This window comes from Garra rufa, chromosome 8 (assembly GCF_049309525.1).
Source record: "Garra rufa chromosome 8, GarRuf1.0, whole genome shotgun sequence".
Lineage (NCBI taxonomy): Eukaryota > Metazoa > Chordata > Actinopteri > Cypriniformes > Cyprinidae > Garra > Garra rufa.
The window spans coordinates 21,737,105-21,752,557 of NC_133368.1; the positions used below are offsets into that span (position 1 = coordinate 21,737,105).

Consider the following 15,453-nt stretch of genomic DNA (forward strand, 5'->3'; position numbering starts at 1 on the left):
CAAAAACTTTCACTTTAAACCCCGTTTTTAAAATTATGCGTTTTCAGTCCCCAAAATGCTGTTGTCCTGTAAACGAACAGGCAAAACACATAAAAAGTTTTCCGTTTTTGCCTGAAAACGTTGTGTAAATGGCCCCTAAAACTGGATCAGCAGTGTTTTTGAGGGTTCATTGAAAATGCCTGAGTAAACGTAGCAAACATGCGTTTTAAAAGGAAAACGCACTAGTGTAATCGTTTAATTTGGTTATTTATCTATTATGTAAAAATACATTTTAAAGAATAATAATTATAGTAATTACTCAGTTACATGTTCCATATTTTAGAAATACACAAGAGTTCACATATTATTTTATTAATTCAGAGAAACCATCAAATTTAAAAATAATAATAATGCAATAATGCAGTAATGCAAATCTTTCCCAAATGTACCAGCAAATGTATATTTGTTTAAATAAATAAATACATTCATACATAAATGCTTTTGGTTCTCAATCCTTTCATCACAAAATTGTTATGACTGAAACCAACCAGAAGGTTGTATACTCATAAGAATTTGAAAATGTACTTCCTTTGCTTTTGGTGCAGCTGGAAATGTTTGGTTTCTTAAATTTTTTTTGGTTTCTTAATTTCTTAGCTTCATCACTGGAAAAAAAAAATATAGGGAAAACTGAGTTTTTGTTTAAGGAAAATGGATGTTATTTAAGGACAAATGCTTTCTATATTGTGCCAGTTTTAGGTTAGCGAGGCAATATTCACCAAAAGCGTGGGTATGAGAAACTGCATTGATTTAATATATAACATCTGAAATACAGATTGTGGGAACTATGCAACAAAAATAATCCACTGTGGGAGCTGCGCAGTGATATGTGGTGTTTTAGCACAAATGGAATGCTCTATGGAACTGCGTTGGAATGACAAATGGTTTTGTGGTGTGATTAATAAATCCATTTGCTTTACCTCTTGATTATGACATTTTATAAATGGAAACATAAATACACAATGAAAGTCAGTATACATTGGATATCTTGTGCAGTTTAACTAGCTGTTATAGATAAGAGAGTGTTAAAGTTACTATTCAGAGTTGTCAATCTGACATGTACCCTGCAAGAGAGGCATGCCGAGAGAAGTGTTCCCACTCATATACTGTGTGCACGTTCTCATTGTAATCAAGCAGCATGAAAGCAGACAGAAATAACACAGAAAAACACATTTAACATACGAAAGATAGCATTTATGCATTTGCATTTGGTGTGCATGTGCTGGGATTTATTGAATTGAACATCAAAATGTCCATATTTATATGATAATTATAATCAGGAATAGCACCAAATAACAATCTGTTCTTATGTTTATGTCAGCAACAAACTACACTTGTGAACTTTGTAGAAATCTTTAGGAGAAAATGCCAATTATGAATTGCATTTGCTGGGTTCTCACCAGGTGTAGCTACAGAATAAACGCACTTCTGCGGGTAGACCTCAGATTAGAGTGTGCTGGGAGCAGCAGCTCTATTTTAGGCCTGCGTGCATAGTTAAGTGCAGCTGTCACCAGCCGAACGCTGGTACAGTGAACTCGAAAGCCAACCGAGTAGGAAGCTTGAAGGAATAATCTCTTTGTGTAAAACTGCTTTCCCTGCATGCTGTCAAGCACCACTTCATCAATAATTTAATATGTAGTACAATAAGTAAATCAAGCATAGGATACAAATTAAACTGAATAATTTAAAAGAGGCAGTAAAAAGAAAAAGCCAGCCTTGTTATCTAGCTTATTTGTTCATTTCATAGGCCTGGCTTCCGGTCTCATCTGCATCCAGCTGTTTTTAGCTGTACAAAACAGCTTGTTTTGCTGCTTGATATTGCAAATTGGTGTGTCTTACCATTTTATTATAATATGTTATCTTAATTATAAACACACCGGTTTGTAGCACAAAACAGTTGTACAGTTTACTGCACGTTGTTATTGTTCTTGTCATTTCCCTACAGTGGCTAATAAACTGGAAGTCTCGCCCAAAGGCTTACTTCCACACTGAAGAAAAGGTGGACAAGAATCTCTACTTATTGCATAAAAATAAGATTATATTATATAATACAAGAAAAGAGAATCACTTAACATCTTGCATAGGATCTTTATTTACCATAATTGTAAGCAAATCACATATGAAAGAAAAAAGAAAAGACAGACAACGTTCCCCTCAGAGGAATAAATTCAGCCCCATATAATCTTCCCTGCAGTGTAAAAGTATAAATAAAGGAGCACACTGGGTCCCATTTCACACAGGTTGTCACACACTGCCAAAAAGAAAGAAAAGACAGTTAGAAAACAACATAACCAGGGCCTGAAATTAACACTAGGCAATCTGCTTTGGCAAGTTTGTGTGACAGTCCTGAAATATAACAATGCAATGTAGTGAGCACAACAACCAATTTTTAAAGAGATATGCCGTTTATGACATATACTAATAAAATAATCTTTTCTAAAGACAAGATTATCACCATTAGCTGTTCTGTCATAAGCGACAAGAACGAATCAAATAATAGGATACAAACGGCAAGTTACCTCGTAAACGTAGACTTAAATGAGTTATAAAGTCTTACGCCGGTTTCACACTGCACGCGTGAGCAGGACGTAAGCAGAGCAGAAGCAGCGCGCATCCATTGGGCTTTCACACTGGCAGCGTTTGTCGCGCGCAGCTGAACCGCAGCTTGTGTACTGCAAATATAGACAAGTATCGTTCATTCGGTCCCACATTTCAGGTGTTCTCCGACAACTGTCTGGCATGTGCATTGAATTGTGATATGGTTGTATGTTGTAGATTAAGTAGAAAATGAGAAACGCTAAAATATTGAATATATTTTTAGACAAAGATCTTAAAGGTCTTAATGATTACCAGTTTGGTTTAAGATAAGTAAAGGCAACAGTTTTTCAATAACGAAAAGAATATGTAAAAGTATGATATTTGGGGTACTAATCGCCCCGGCTGTTGGGCTAAAGGCACAATAATTTACAAGATAAGTAATAGATGACTGACTTTTACATTTGTTGACTCATATGGTAGGCTATATATCATATTTTTTTATGGTGGTTGTCCAACTTTGAGATAATGAAACCATCATATTTAAAAACATAAGACATATCATATAAAAATATAATTTGTTGTTACTACTGTAAATCTATATAAAATTATTATAGGATCTCCTTCAATACTTTCAGAATCTTCACTTTTAAAAATGATTTTGTTTCTGTATCTTAAAATATGTTTTATATTAACATATTAATGGCAGTAATATAAATTTATTTATTCTTGTATATATCAAAACAAGCAGAAAATAGTACAAACTTTGCTAAAGTGATTGTTTTGAACAAGTAGGCTAACTAGACATTATTTACAAAAAAAAAAAAAAAACATTATTTTTACTGGTGAGCCATTTAAACCGTGATTGTGTTACATGTGATACATGATTTTATGGTGAAATTGTTATTTTTCGTGTTAATCAGGCCAGTTTTAATCAAGATCGATGCACTGTGGCTTTAACCCAGCGTAAGCGGCGCAGCAAAAATAGACTCGGCGCCAAAACGATCGCAGCACTGACGCTTCTGCTCTGTTCCTGCTACGCGCTGCCGCGCCGTCCCTGCGTGCAGTGTGAATGCTCTAATCTGTTAACATGGGCGCCGAAAAAACATATGCGCTGCTTACGCGTGCAGTGTGAAACCGGCGTTAAATGACAGTAAAGAGTTGGGAAAAAAAACATGTGTCAGATCTGCGTCATATGCATCAGATTTTAAAGAGACAGCTTTGATTTTAAAGTGAAACCTGCTGAAGCCTGTCACTAATGTAAATCCAAGAACAAATCTGTATCGTAATCTGTATAGTGAATATACAATTTATAGTTTATGTGGAGATTGTTTTAAAATCACTTAAATTAAAAGTTATATATTGCAGAGCCTATTCAATGTTAAAAAGAATGGCTTTAAAGTATACTGTAATGTTGAATGGCTATAATTAATAGGTAAAATTGAGGAAAAATACATTTAATAGAGACACCAGTAGCAGTATTGGTATCATACTATATCATCAATAAAATGATGCCATTAAACACATATTTAAAATATACTACCTTTATGTTGTTTCTACATTCATTTGGAGGTTCAATGTGAAATTATGACAATATAAATACGTGATTAATCATGATTAATTTTTCTGAAATTAATCATGTTTAATCGCGTATTTATATTGCCACGTAAAAAAAATCAGGCAGGTATTTGGCAGGTAAAAAGTTAGTTTTAGGCCCTGAATATAACTGATTCTTTAAATAAACGGAAAACACAAGACACAGACGATTTTTATTTTTATTTAAGATTTTATATATATATATATATATATATATATATATATTAAGGAGTTAAAATATGGAAGTTCTGCCATTATTAATTAATGGAGAATTTTTGCTGTATATCTGAGCTGCTCTGTTTCATACAACAACATGAGCACCAGGGGCTGTCAGGCTCCAAAAATCATAATAAGGGCACCAAAAAGTAGTTCTTATGATTTATGCATTATATTCAGAGTGTGAGGAACAACTTTAAATGACACCTGTGGTCACCATTCACTTATATTGTATGGAAGAGAACAGCTTGGCTATATGCTATAAAAAACTCCAAGTCAGTCATGTAAAAGACATGGGAATGACAATTTTGAAGTGAACTATTCCTTTGAATTAAATCTGTAGTGCACAGAGACAAAATTCAAAGGTTGGTTGTGGTGGCCAAGATGTGGAAAAATGAATGTGAGAAAAATCACTAAGGATACCACTTACCATTCACTCAGTCTGATGATGACAGTGGTATTATATCTTAAAACCAAGCGCCCTCATGCACTCCTTGTGTGCTTCGATGAGATGTGTGCAGCTTTCTTCTCCCTTTTCGATTATGCTGCAATGAAGACAACATTGTGTCATGGCATCTTGCTGAAATGTATATGAGCTTACCCAAAAATAAAAACTCACCCTCATGTTGCTCCAAACCGTTTTGAATGAACACACAAGGAGAAGTTTTAACTCTAGTAATCAGAGTAGTTTTACAAGTCATACAGACTACTTTCATGGGGATTTGCATTATGTTGTAAATTCGAAAACCTCACTTCCTTTTTATGTCATGTAAAATACTGAGCAGTGCAGTCCTTCTGTGCTTCACAGAAGAAAGTACTTCATGCAGGTTTGGGACAACATGAGAAATAATTATGTAAATAATTACATTTTTAAAGCAGAAGTCTCTCCTCACCATGCATCTCTTGCTTTTTTGGTCTCAGGACACGCACAGCATGGTTTGAGTGGTTTCTTCTGCTCTGCCCCCTCTATTGCTGGTGAAGCCTCCACACTGGCTGCTGACAGGCTCGACATTTCCCTTTTTAAACGCTGTCTGAGAAAAACAAATGAGCGGGGGATACATGATTTATAAGCTCCAAACTTCCGTTTTAACATTATATATTTTGAACAGTCAGCAGAGTACAGCAAACTAGCCACCATATATTACTAGGTACATCATGTCCTCTGCTGTTCAACGTTTCGATATAATACTGAAATCCAGCTGTTAAAGATGTTATCTTATCGGGTGTGTATTAAATACACCCGTGTGTATCAAATCGTGCTGTCAAGGTAATATCAAATAAAAAATCCTGTCCGACAAACTTTTACTCACTCTGTATGATGAAGAAACTGATGTAACGTTACTCACGTGCGTCCTTCCTTACACAACCTGCTGCTGTCAAATGACAGCACAACCCCGTGAATGCGGAAGTGTGGCGTAGCTTCCGGGTCAATGCCTTTAAATAAAAAACAACTAAATTAACAACTACGCTGCAGCCATTTATTACCTAAATATGATTTGCATTCACACACAGTTTAATGGCTAAAGCTAAATGAAACGCGCTTTAATCTAAAATAAGGACATAACAACACAAAACACAATAAAAGTATTGTACAGAATAAAAGTCGTTTATTAATATTATTTATATTATCATAATATTATTTTATAATTAGCTAACATTTCAGTTTATTAATTTGGATACATATTTTAACAGAATTGTAATTATACACTACTAGTCAAAGGTTTTGAACAGTAAGATTTTTAATGTTTTTAAAGAAGTCTCTTCTGTTCACCAAGCCTGCATTTATTTGATCCAAAGTGCAGCAAAACAGTAAAAATTTGAAATATTTTTACAATTTAAAAGAACTGTTTTCTATTTCTATATTCTATATTTTCTATATTCTATAATACAATTTATTAATTTTTAGCATCATTACTCCAGTCACATGATCCTTCAGATCATTGTAATATTCTGATTTGCTGCTAAAAAAACCATGTATTGTTATTATTATTATGTTAAAAACAGCTGAGTATAATTTTTTTCAGTTTTTTTATGAATAGAAAGTCAGAAGAACAGCATTTATCTAAAACTGAAATATTTTGTAACATTAAATGTCTTTATCATAACTTTTAAAGCATCCATGCTAAATAAAAGTATTAATTTCTATTTAAAAAAATTCTATAAAGCTTTTGAATTGTACATTGTATAATGTTACAAAAGCTTTTTGTTTTAGATAAATGCTGATCTTTGGATTTTTCTATTAATCAAAGAATCCTGAAAATATATTTTAAATATTGATGATAATAATAATAAAAATGTTTCTAATAAAAAATAATAAAAATGAAAAGCAAATCATCATATGTGACCCTGGACCACAAAACCAGTCATAAGGTAAAATTTTACAAAACTGAGATGTATACAACTTATGAAAGCTCAATAAATAAGCTTTCTATTGATGTATGGTTTGTTAGGATAGGACAATATTTGGCTGAGATACATCTATTTGAAAATCTGGAATCTAAGGGTGCAAAAAAATCAAAATACTGAGAAAATCACCTTTAAAGTTGTCCAAATTAAGTTCTTAACAATACATATTCCTAATCAAAAATTACATTTTGATATATTTATATTAGGAATTTTAAAAATCTTCATGGAACATGATCTTTACTTAATTTCCTAATGATTTTTGGCATAAAAGAAAAATCAATAATTTTGACCCATACAATGTATTTTTGGCTATTGCTACAAATATACCCCAGCGACTTAAGACTGGTTTTGTGGTCCAGGGTCACATATTAGACTGATTTCTGAAGGATCATGTGACACTGAAAACTGGAGTAATAATGCTGAAGATTTAGTTTTGATCACAGGAATAAATTACTTTTTTAAAATATATTCAAATAGAAAGCAGTTATTTTAAATAGTAAAAATATTTCACAATATTACTGTTTTTGCTGTACTTCGGATCAAATAAATGCAGGCTTGGTGAGCAAAAGTACGTTAAAAAAACATTAAACATGTTACTGTTCAAAAACTTTTGACTGGTAGTGTGTATTTATTGGTTTAATCTCATATTTCCAATTTATGGCATATGAGTATTAGAAACACTATTTTTTCTGAGTATGTATCTGCAGGCAAATTCACATCACTTTTCATGCAGCTTACAAAATAGAATGTTCATACATAATGGATGACTTCTGATATTGATTATAATTGTTTATTCAGAACAACTATCTTGGCCTATGATTGTATCAAGAACTGCTTAGACCTTTTTTATAATCTACACATATTCAGCACATAAGTCTCTAAAAGAAGTGCAAAAGGGGCAAATACAGCTTTCATGTTGACCTAAAAGCTTCTGATGTGTAACAGAGTTACATCTATCTACAGAAAACAAAGTGATTTCAGGGTTACTACATTGAGTATTTCCTTTGATTATCACCATAAATAAAAATGGTTATGATAAGTGAGCTTTTGACGACAGACTTCTTGTCATTAAAATCAAATCTACACGAGGAGAAGAATAACAATTACATCTAAATAAAAATCAGTCTACCTGAAACAGAACCCAAACCCCAGCAAAAACAATGCTGTCACTGAGTGTGCAGCTTACATCAAGTCTGACACATACTTTTTTCAAACACCGGCTAACAGCTTATATTGCAACATATTGTGGTGATAAATGTTACATTGCATTTTCCCTGCATGTTTCTGCTACGTTCAGCGTGCTATGAGCGGCAAAAATAGAACATTTCAGTCATGACGTCAATTTGTAGGCCAACACAGAATGCGAACTCAGCATGGATTCCCACAGGCATTCTACTGGCTTTTTAGTATATTTGTGTTTGTTTGTTTGTATGTAATTTATGAGTTAAGAAAAGGTGACTTTGCAGATTTTTTACAACATAAATTAAACAGCCATACTGTACCTCAAACGTGAATTTAGAAAGTGCTGTGTCCGATTTATTACACATAATTTGTCAAACAGATGTGAACAGATGTGTAATTATTTAGAAAACCATTGCCGTGCCGTGCTTCACCTAAACCTAGCCCTCACAGGAGATTGTGCACACTTTTACTTCATCAAAAAAACTCATTGTGCATGATTTATAAGCCTGTTTCCTCATGGGGACCTGAGAAATGTCCCCACAAGGTCAAAATCTACTGGTATTACTATCCTTGTGGGGACATTTGGTCCCCACAACGTGATGAATACCAGGTACACACACACACACACACACACACACACACACTGACATTCAAAAGTTTGGGATCAGTAAGTTTTATTTTTAAATGTTTTTTTATTGGAGTCTCTTATGCTCATCAAGGCTGTATTTATTTGATCAAAAGTACAGAATATAAAACTGTAATATTGTGAAATATTATTACAATTTCTAATATGTGACCCTGAACCAGTCATAAGGGTCAATTTTATCAAATTGATATTTACGCATAATCTGAAAGCTTCTAAATAAGCTTTCCATTGAGGTATGGTTTGTTAGGATAGGATAATATTTGGCCAAGATATAACTATTTTAAAATCTGGAATCTAAGGGTGCAAAAAAAATCTAAATATTGAGAAAATTACCCTTTAAGATGTCCAAATGAAGTTCTTAGCAATGCATATTACTAATCAAAAATTAAGTTTTGGTATATTTGCAGTAGGAAATTTACAGAATATCTTTATAGAACACGATCTTTACTTAATATCCTAATTATTTTAGCATAAAAGAAAAATTATTTTGACCCATACAATGTATTTTTGGCTATTGCTACAAATATAGACTGGTTTTGTTGTCCAAGGTCACATATTGGTTTCACATTTTAATATATTTTAAGATATTATTTTTTTCTGTAATGCAGCACTGAATTTTCATCAGCTAATATTCCACTTTTTATCAATTTAACACATCCTTGCTGAATAAAAATATTAGTATTAATATTAATATAAATAGTATTAATATAAAATATTAATATTAAAATAAAAGTATCACAGGTCCCCCCCCCAAAAAAAAAAAAAAAAAAAGCTGCACAACTGTTTTCATCATTGATTATAAACCAGCATATTAGAATGATTTCTGAGACTTCTGAAGGATCATGTGACACTAAATACTGGAGTAATGATGCTAAAAATTCAGCTTTGCTTCACAGGAATAAATTACATTTTAAAGTATATTACTATTGAAGATTGAAAATTTCAATATTTCATAAAAATAAATTTTTTTCTGTATTTTTGATGAAATAAACAGCCTTGATTGGCAAAACATTAAAAATCTTGATCCCTAACTTTTGAATGGCACTGTATGTATATTGGCAATTGGTTATTAATATAATAATGCTTATAAGTATACCTTGTAATTATTAATATAACTTTTTTGTTTTTTTATTTCAAAACCTTACAGACAAGCTTGTTCATAAAACCAGTGACTATTTATGTTTTAATGAATTCAGTCACACTTGATAACTGAATGCAATGTGATATGTAGATTACAATGAATGTACGCGGTTTAGGTGTTCGTTGGCTTCTGAGAACGTAAGATCAGTTACCCGTTACATTACTTGAATACCACTTTGAAATTCAACACTGTATTGTGACTCTCATAAACATAGGCTGCCAATGCAACACAATACTGTATTCAGTTTACTGGAGATCTAGTGAGCTCCACTGTTGTTATGTGGTAAACTGTAGGTGTATGTTTTTGATGTAAACACATCCACAACGAAAAAACAGACCAGTTTCACCAACTGTTTGAGTTAATCTCTGATTTCTCCAAAACCAGAAAGGCCTGCAAAAATACATAGGCCTACCTGTATTCTCTCTCTGAAATAGGCAAATTATCTGTGCACTCATGTGTGTTCATTAGAAAGAATCTCTTTGTCATATCAGTACAGTCATTTACGCACAATAAGAGAGTGAGAAATTCTATCACCTCCCATTGGGTCCGGTTCTATCAGAACCATCTGTCTAGTTCAGATGACAATAGTTGTGATATTCAAAACCACCTCGTGTCAAAGAACCACCCCGCAGTCCAGATGAGCTGAGCTGATGTGAGCGCGAGGCAGAGATACTGAATAGTTGATGAGACAATAGTTAGTTTGACAGAGGGGGAAGAATGGAAAGTCGGGAACTTATCTCCTTCTCCATTCTGGACCGAGCCAGAGGACTGTGATGGAAAATTACTCTCTGACTGTGCATGTGCACGCCTGAGAGAGAGAGAGAGAGAGAGAGAGAGAAAGAGAGAAAGAGAAAGCAAGAGAGCGAGCGTGAAGACGAAGAAGAAAAGTGGATGAAATGGTCAGCATAAAAGAAAGTCCAGAAATAAAGTTGTCAGAGAGGCACGGTGAGAGATGTTAGAGGTGCTTCGGTGATCTCAGTGCTTAGTCAGGGCCTGGAAATGCAACGTCTCACACCTGAGAATCACAGGCGGCGCTTCAGTTGGAGCGGCTGGAAAAACCTACTGCTGCCGCAGTTGAACAGACGCTCGCTCTATGTCTACGGCAGTGAGGTGGCTGTGGAGAAGGAGTGCGTTAAACAGAAAGAGGAAGGCGTGTTTGTCATCCATCCCTTCAGTCCTTTAAGGTACTGTACACCTAACCTGTTTTTATTTAGTAGTGTTGATAAAAATAATAAAAAATAATGAAATGTAGGATAAAATATATGTTATGAAATAAAATAGAAAAATACATTATGTCCTTATTTTTGCAGGAGTTATTACATCATGTGTATGGTGGCAATAACATTTCTCAATCTAATTGGCATTCCAATGGAGATTGCCTTTCTAGATGGAAACAGTGGAGTCGGTTGGGAGGGTTTTAATGTGTTCTCGGACACTCTGTTCCTGATTGACGTGGGGCTTAACTTTCGTATGGGGATCATTAATGAGGACAGCGAGGTAGGAATTAGCCCTAGACATTACAAATATGTGACCCTGGACCACAAAACCAGTCATAACGGTCAATTTTTTGAAATTGAGATTTATATCTAAAAATAGTTCAATACATACTTTCAATTCATTTATGGTTTGTTGGGATAGGACAATATTTGGCCGAGATACAACTATTTGAAAATCTGGAATCAGAGGGTGCAAAAAAAATAAATAAATATTGAGAAAATTGCAATTACAGTTGTCTAAATGAAGTTCTTAGCAATGCATATTACAAATTACAGTAGGAAATTTACAAAATATCTTCATTTCTTAATATCCTAATGATTTTTGTCATAAAAGAAAAATCGATCATATTGACCCATGCAATGTATTGTTGGCTATTGCTATATATAAACTGGTTTTGTGGTCCAGGGTCACATATCGAATTGCTTAAACGTCTCCAATGAATCTTTCTGTATGTTACACAGGGAGCCATTATGGATTTGAAAAGCATTCGACAACAGTATTTAAAAAGCTGGTTTGTACCTGATATGGTGGCAGCATTCCCAGTTGGTTACATACTACTTATTGCGGTAATGTGCCTTTTTCCACACAATCTTTTGGCTGTATTGAAATGACAAACCTCCAGATGGAAAACATGTGTTTTTTGCCTTCATTATGACAGGACTTACAATACCACGGTGACTCTCCCTCATCCAGAGCCAGCAAAATGATGCGCATATTGATGTTTGTGAGAATCCTCAGTCTTGTCCGCCTGCTGCGTGTGTCAAGGCTTGTTAGGTTTTTCAATGAGGTTGAGAGAGTAAGTAATGAATTGCTTGAATGTGTGAAACTGACCTTGTCTTAAAGGGATAGTTCACCCAAAAATGAAAATTTGATGTTTATCTGCTTACCCCCAGGGCATCCAAGATGTAGGTGACTTTGTTTCCTCAGCAGAACACAAACGAAGATTTTTAACAAAAACCAGTGCAGTCTACCAGCCAAATAATAGAGGTGGATGGGCACCAAACCTTTAAAAGTAAACAAAAACATGCACAGACAAATCCAAATTACACCCTGCGGCTCGTGACGATACATTGATGTCCTAAGACACGAAAAGATCGGTTTTTGTGAGAAACTGAACAGTATTTATATCATTTTTTACCTTTGATACACAGCCACGTCGATCTCTCCTGAGCACGAGCTTTGCATCCGGCTCGTGACATGTGTACGCGCTCTGACGTAGTATACGCAAACGCCGTAAGGGGAAATCGGTTAAAAGTCCCGGATGAGTTTGCGCAAGCAAATGTAATCTTTTAGCTTTAAATCGGTTTGAACAATCAGGATAAGCGCAAGTAATTACCATTTTGAATAGCCGCTATACCCACAATCATGCAATATACATGCGACAGATCGCTTCTGGCGTTTGCGTATTCTACGTCAGAGCGCGTTCACATGTAACGAGCCGAAAGCTAAACTCGTGCTCAGGAGAGATGGACGTGGCTGTGTATCAAAGGTAAAAAATGATATAAATACTGTTCAGTTTCTCACAAAAACCTATCGTTTTGTGTCTTAGGACATCAGTGTATCGTCACGAGCCGCAGGGTGTAATTTGGATTTGTCTGTGTATGTTTTTCTTTCCTCTAACGATTTGGTAACCATTGACTGCCATTATTTGACTGACAGACTGCAACGTTTTTTGTTAAAAATCTTCGTTTGTGTTCTGCTGAGGAAACAAAGTCACCTACATCTTGGATGCCCTGGGGGTAAGCAAATAAACATCAAATGATCATTTTTGGGTGAACTATCCCTTTAATGAGACAACACTAAATAAGTGCTTTATAAGTCATCATTTAGAAAATATTTGATTTTTATATTGAATCTCTGTTCATATAGGTTTCAAATGCCAATTTGGAGGTGGTGAGGGTGTTCCTAAGAATCTTGTCGTTATTTATGATGATTTTCCTGCTGTGCCACTGGAATGGCTGTATTCAGTATTTTGTGCCTATGCTTGAGGAGTTTCCCTCAGACTGCTGGGTTAGAAGAGAGAATCTAATGGTAAGTGTGTGAGCAGCATATTCACATAAACATTTATGTTAATTAGGGCTGGGTTTTGATTCTGATTCACAAGCTTGTGATTCGATTTCCGATTCGATAGGGAACGATGGGGCTAAAGTTGCCCCGGGTAAAAGGCGGATTTGATATGATTTTCCTCTAAACCACTACATGGCAGAAAAACGTGCCGTAGCACTTTCCAAAACATCTGCTTTTCAAGATACACGTGCAATTTTGTCTGATCCTTGACGCAATCGCTGGCAGCAGCGCAAAGACGATTCTGTGCTTACTTGATCTAATATTTGATGTTTTTAAAAATGTTGTAGATTTAGGTAGCAAATGAGAATCAATAAAATTCATGAATCTTGAGACAAAGGTCTTCTTAATGATTTTCATTTTGATTAAGATGATTAAAGCAACAGAACGAAAGCACCCCTGCTGTTGGGGCTAAAGGCACAATAATTAACATGGTAATTAATAGAAGGCTGACTTTTCTATTTGTTGACATGACATTGTTAGATTCAGATGGTAAATATCATATATTATGTTGGGTGTCCATCTTAAAGATAATCATCATGTTTAGAATGAAACCATCATATTTAAAACATGCTATTAATCATATCATATAGTGAAAAATAGTGTTTGTTGTTACTACTGTAAATCTAAAATTACTATGGAATCTCTTTCAATGCTATCAGAATCTTTACATTTTAAAATGATTTTGTTTCTGTAATTTAAAGTATATGTTTTATTTTAACATATTTTAGTATATTGTGAAGTATTTATTGAACAAAAATGAATTATTTTATTTATCAAAATAAGCAGAAAATAGTACAAACTTTGCTAAAGTGGTTGTTTTGAACAAGTATTAACTCAGACATTATTTTAAAAAAACATTATTTTAGTTAAAGTATTTGTGTCAATACTATGTGCCTTTTACCCCATGCTGGTGAGCCCCCCTTGCCACCTCATATATTTATCAAATTTGTACACAAAATAAATGACTTGTATGATTTATTTTCACACAAAATCTGTTGCTCCATAAATGTTTAATACAAACGTATATATTTTTCTGCAATCATCAAACACTTTAGGCACAGTGAAAAGCATTTTTTTTCTTAGGGTGTGCCTTTAGCCCTGTTGTACCCTATATCAGGTACAGTACATGTCAAATTTTATCAAGGAAAAAAACCTCTCAACTAATGCTTTAAAATATAGCTACATGAGAGTCAGTTGGTACTATATAACATCGATGGTTAAATTAACTGATTTGTATACAAATCCTTAAATTATACTCATTTAAGTTATGTACATATAATCATGTTACATTTACATTATATTTCTACTCCAATTCGTTTTTAGATGTTTTAGATATGAGCATTTAATTAGTAGCTGCATAAAAACTTAACAGATTTATTCAAACCGAAATCAAACAATGAAGAACAGCAAAAAAATATTAATGAATATGTTATATGGTGCATATATTTAGTAAAATGCTCCTCTCTAGAGTTCATTTTCTAGCTGACTAACAAGTTTATGGTCACCGAATGTGACTTTATGTGAAATTGTTTACAAGTTGTTATTTAAGTCTTTGCGCGGTTGAAACACTGATTGAGCATTACATTAGACAGGAAACGGGTTTCGGTAAGTTGTACTCTTTCTTTTAGCATACCTTTGGATGTTTATTCTTGTTTATTTTGTCCTGTAACTGGTAAAAGCGAACAAGATAATAAGTTCACGTTTCTACTGAAAACAGGCTAGACTAATCGATTCTTGGGGTTTAAATGAGCAATATCACACGAGTAGACTTGAGATATAGCTGTATTCACTGATGTGGTACCCTTTCAAAAGATACTAATATGTACCTTTGATGTACCAATATGGACCCTTTAGGAATAAATAATATACAAAAGTGTGCTTTTTCAAAAGGTAACACCCTGTTGACAATGTTTGTATCTTTTTTCTGAGAGTTTATTACAGAAAGTGTGTAATATTTTTGAGCTAAAAACAATAGAAATCATCACATTTTTTGAGCAAATATATATATATATATATATATATATATATATATATATTATATATATATATATATATATATATATATGAAGATAATGAATTAATGCTTTCATTTTGTTTTGTGTAATTTCTCAGAATGCCACAGTGGGAGAGA

The 15,453-nt window shown here is 33.8% G+C and overlaps 2 protein-coding genes across 3 annotated transcripts in view; one reads left to right on the forward strand and one right to left on the reverse strand.

Moving 5' to 3' along the window:
- Positions 1-2,104: 2,104 nt before the first annotated feature.
- On the reverse strand, positions 2,105-5,780 carry cox17 (cytochrome c oxidase copper chaperone COX17). 2 transcript variants are annotated; one of them, XM_073846002.1, is made up of 4 exons: positions 5,694-5,780; positions 5,277-5,414; positions 4,814-4,928; positions 2,105-2,287 (listed from the first exon to the last, which is right to left on the reverse strand). In XM_073846002.1, the coding sequence occupies exons 2-3, from the start codon at positions 5,393-5,395 to the stop codon at positions 4,844-4,846; spliced, it is 204 nt and encodes a 67-aa protein (XP_073702103.1). In that variant the 5' UTR covers positions 5,396-5,414; positions 5,694-5,780; the 3' UTR covers positions 2,105-2,287; positions 4,814-4,843. The 2 variants fall into 2 exon arrangements, with proteins under 2 accessions (XP_073702103.1, XP_073702104.1); XM_073846003.1 differs by having other exon boundaries at positions 5,730-5,776.
- Positions 5,781-10,620: 4,840 nt separating this feature from the next.
- hcn5 (hyperpolarization activated cyclic nucleotide-gated potassium channel 5) overlaps positions 10,621-15,453 on the forward strand; it is a 5,710-nt gene continuing 877 nt past the window's right edge. Inside the window, exons 1-5 of the mRNA XM_073845044.1 lie at positions 10,621-10,942; positions 11,069-11,255; positions 11,717-11,821; positions 11,914-12,051; positions 13,125-13,286. Coding sequence (XP_073701145.1) covers positions 10,758-10,942; positions 11,069-11,255; positions 11,717-11,821; positions 11,914-12,051; positions 13,125-13,286 — 777 coding nt within the window. The 5' untranslated portion in view covers positions 10,621-10,757. The remainder of the gene's footprint in view (positions 10,943-11,068; positions 11,256-11,716; positions 11,822-11,913; positions 12,052-13,124; positions 13,287-15,453) is intronic.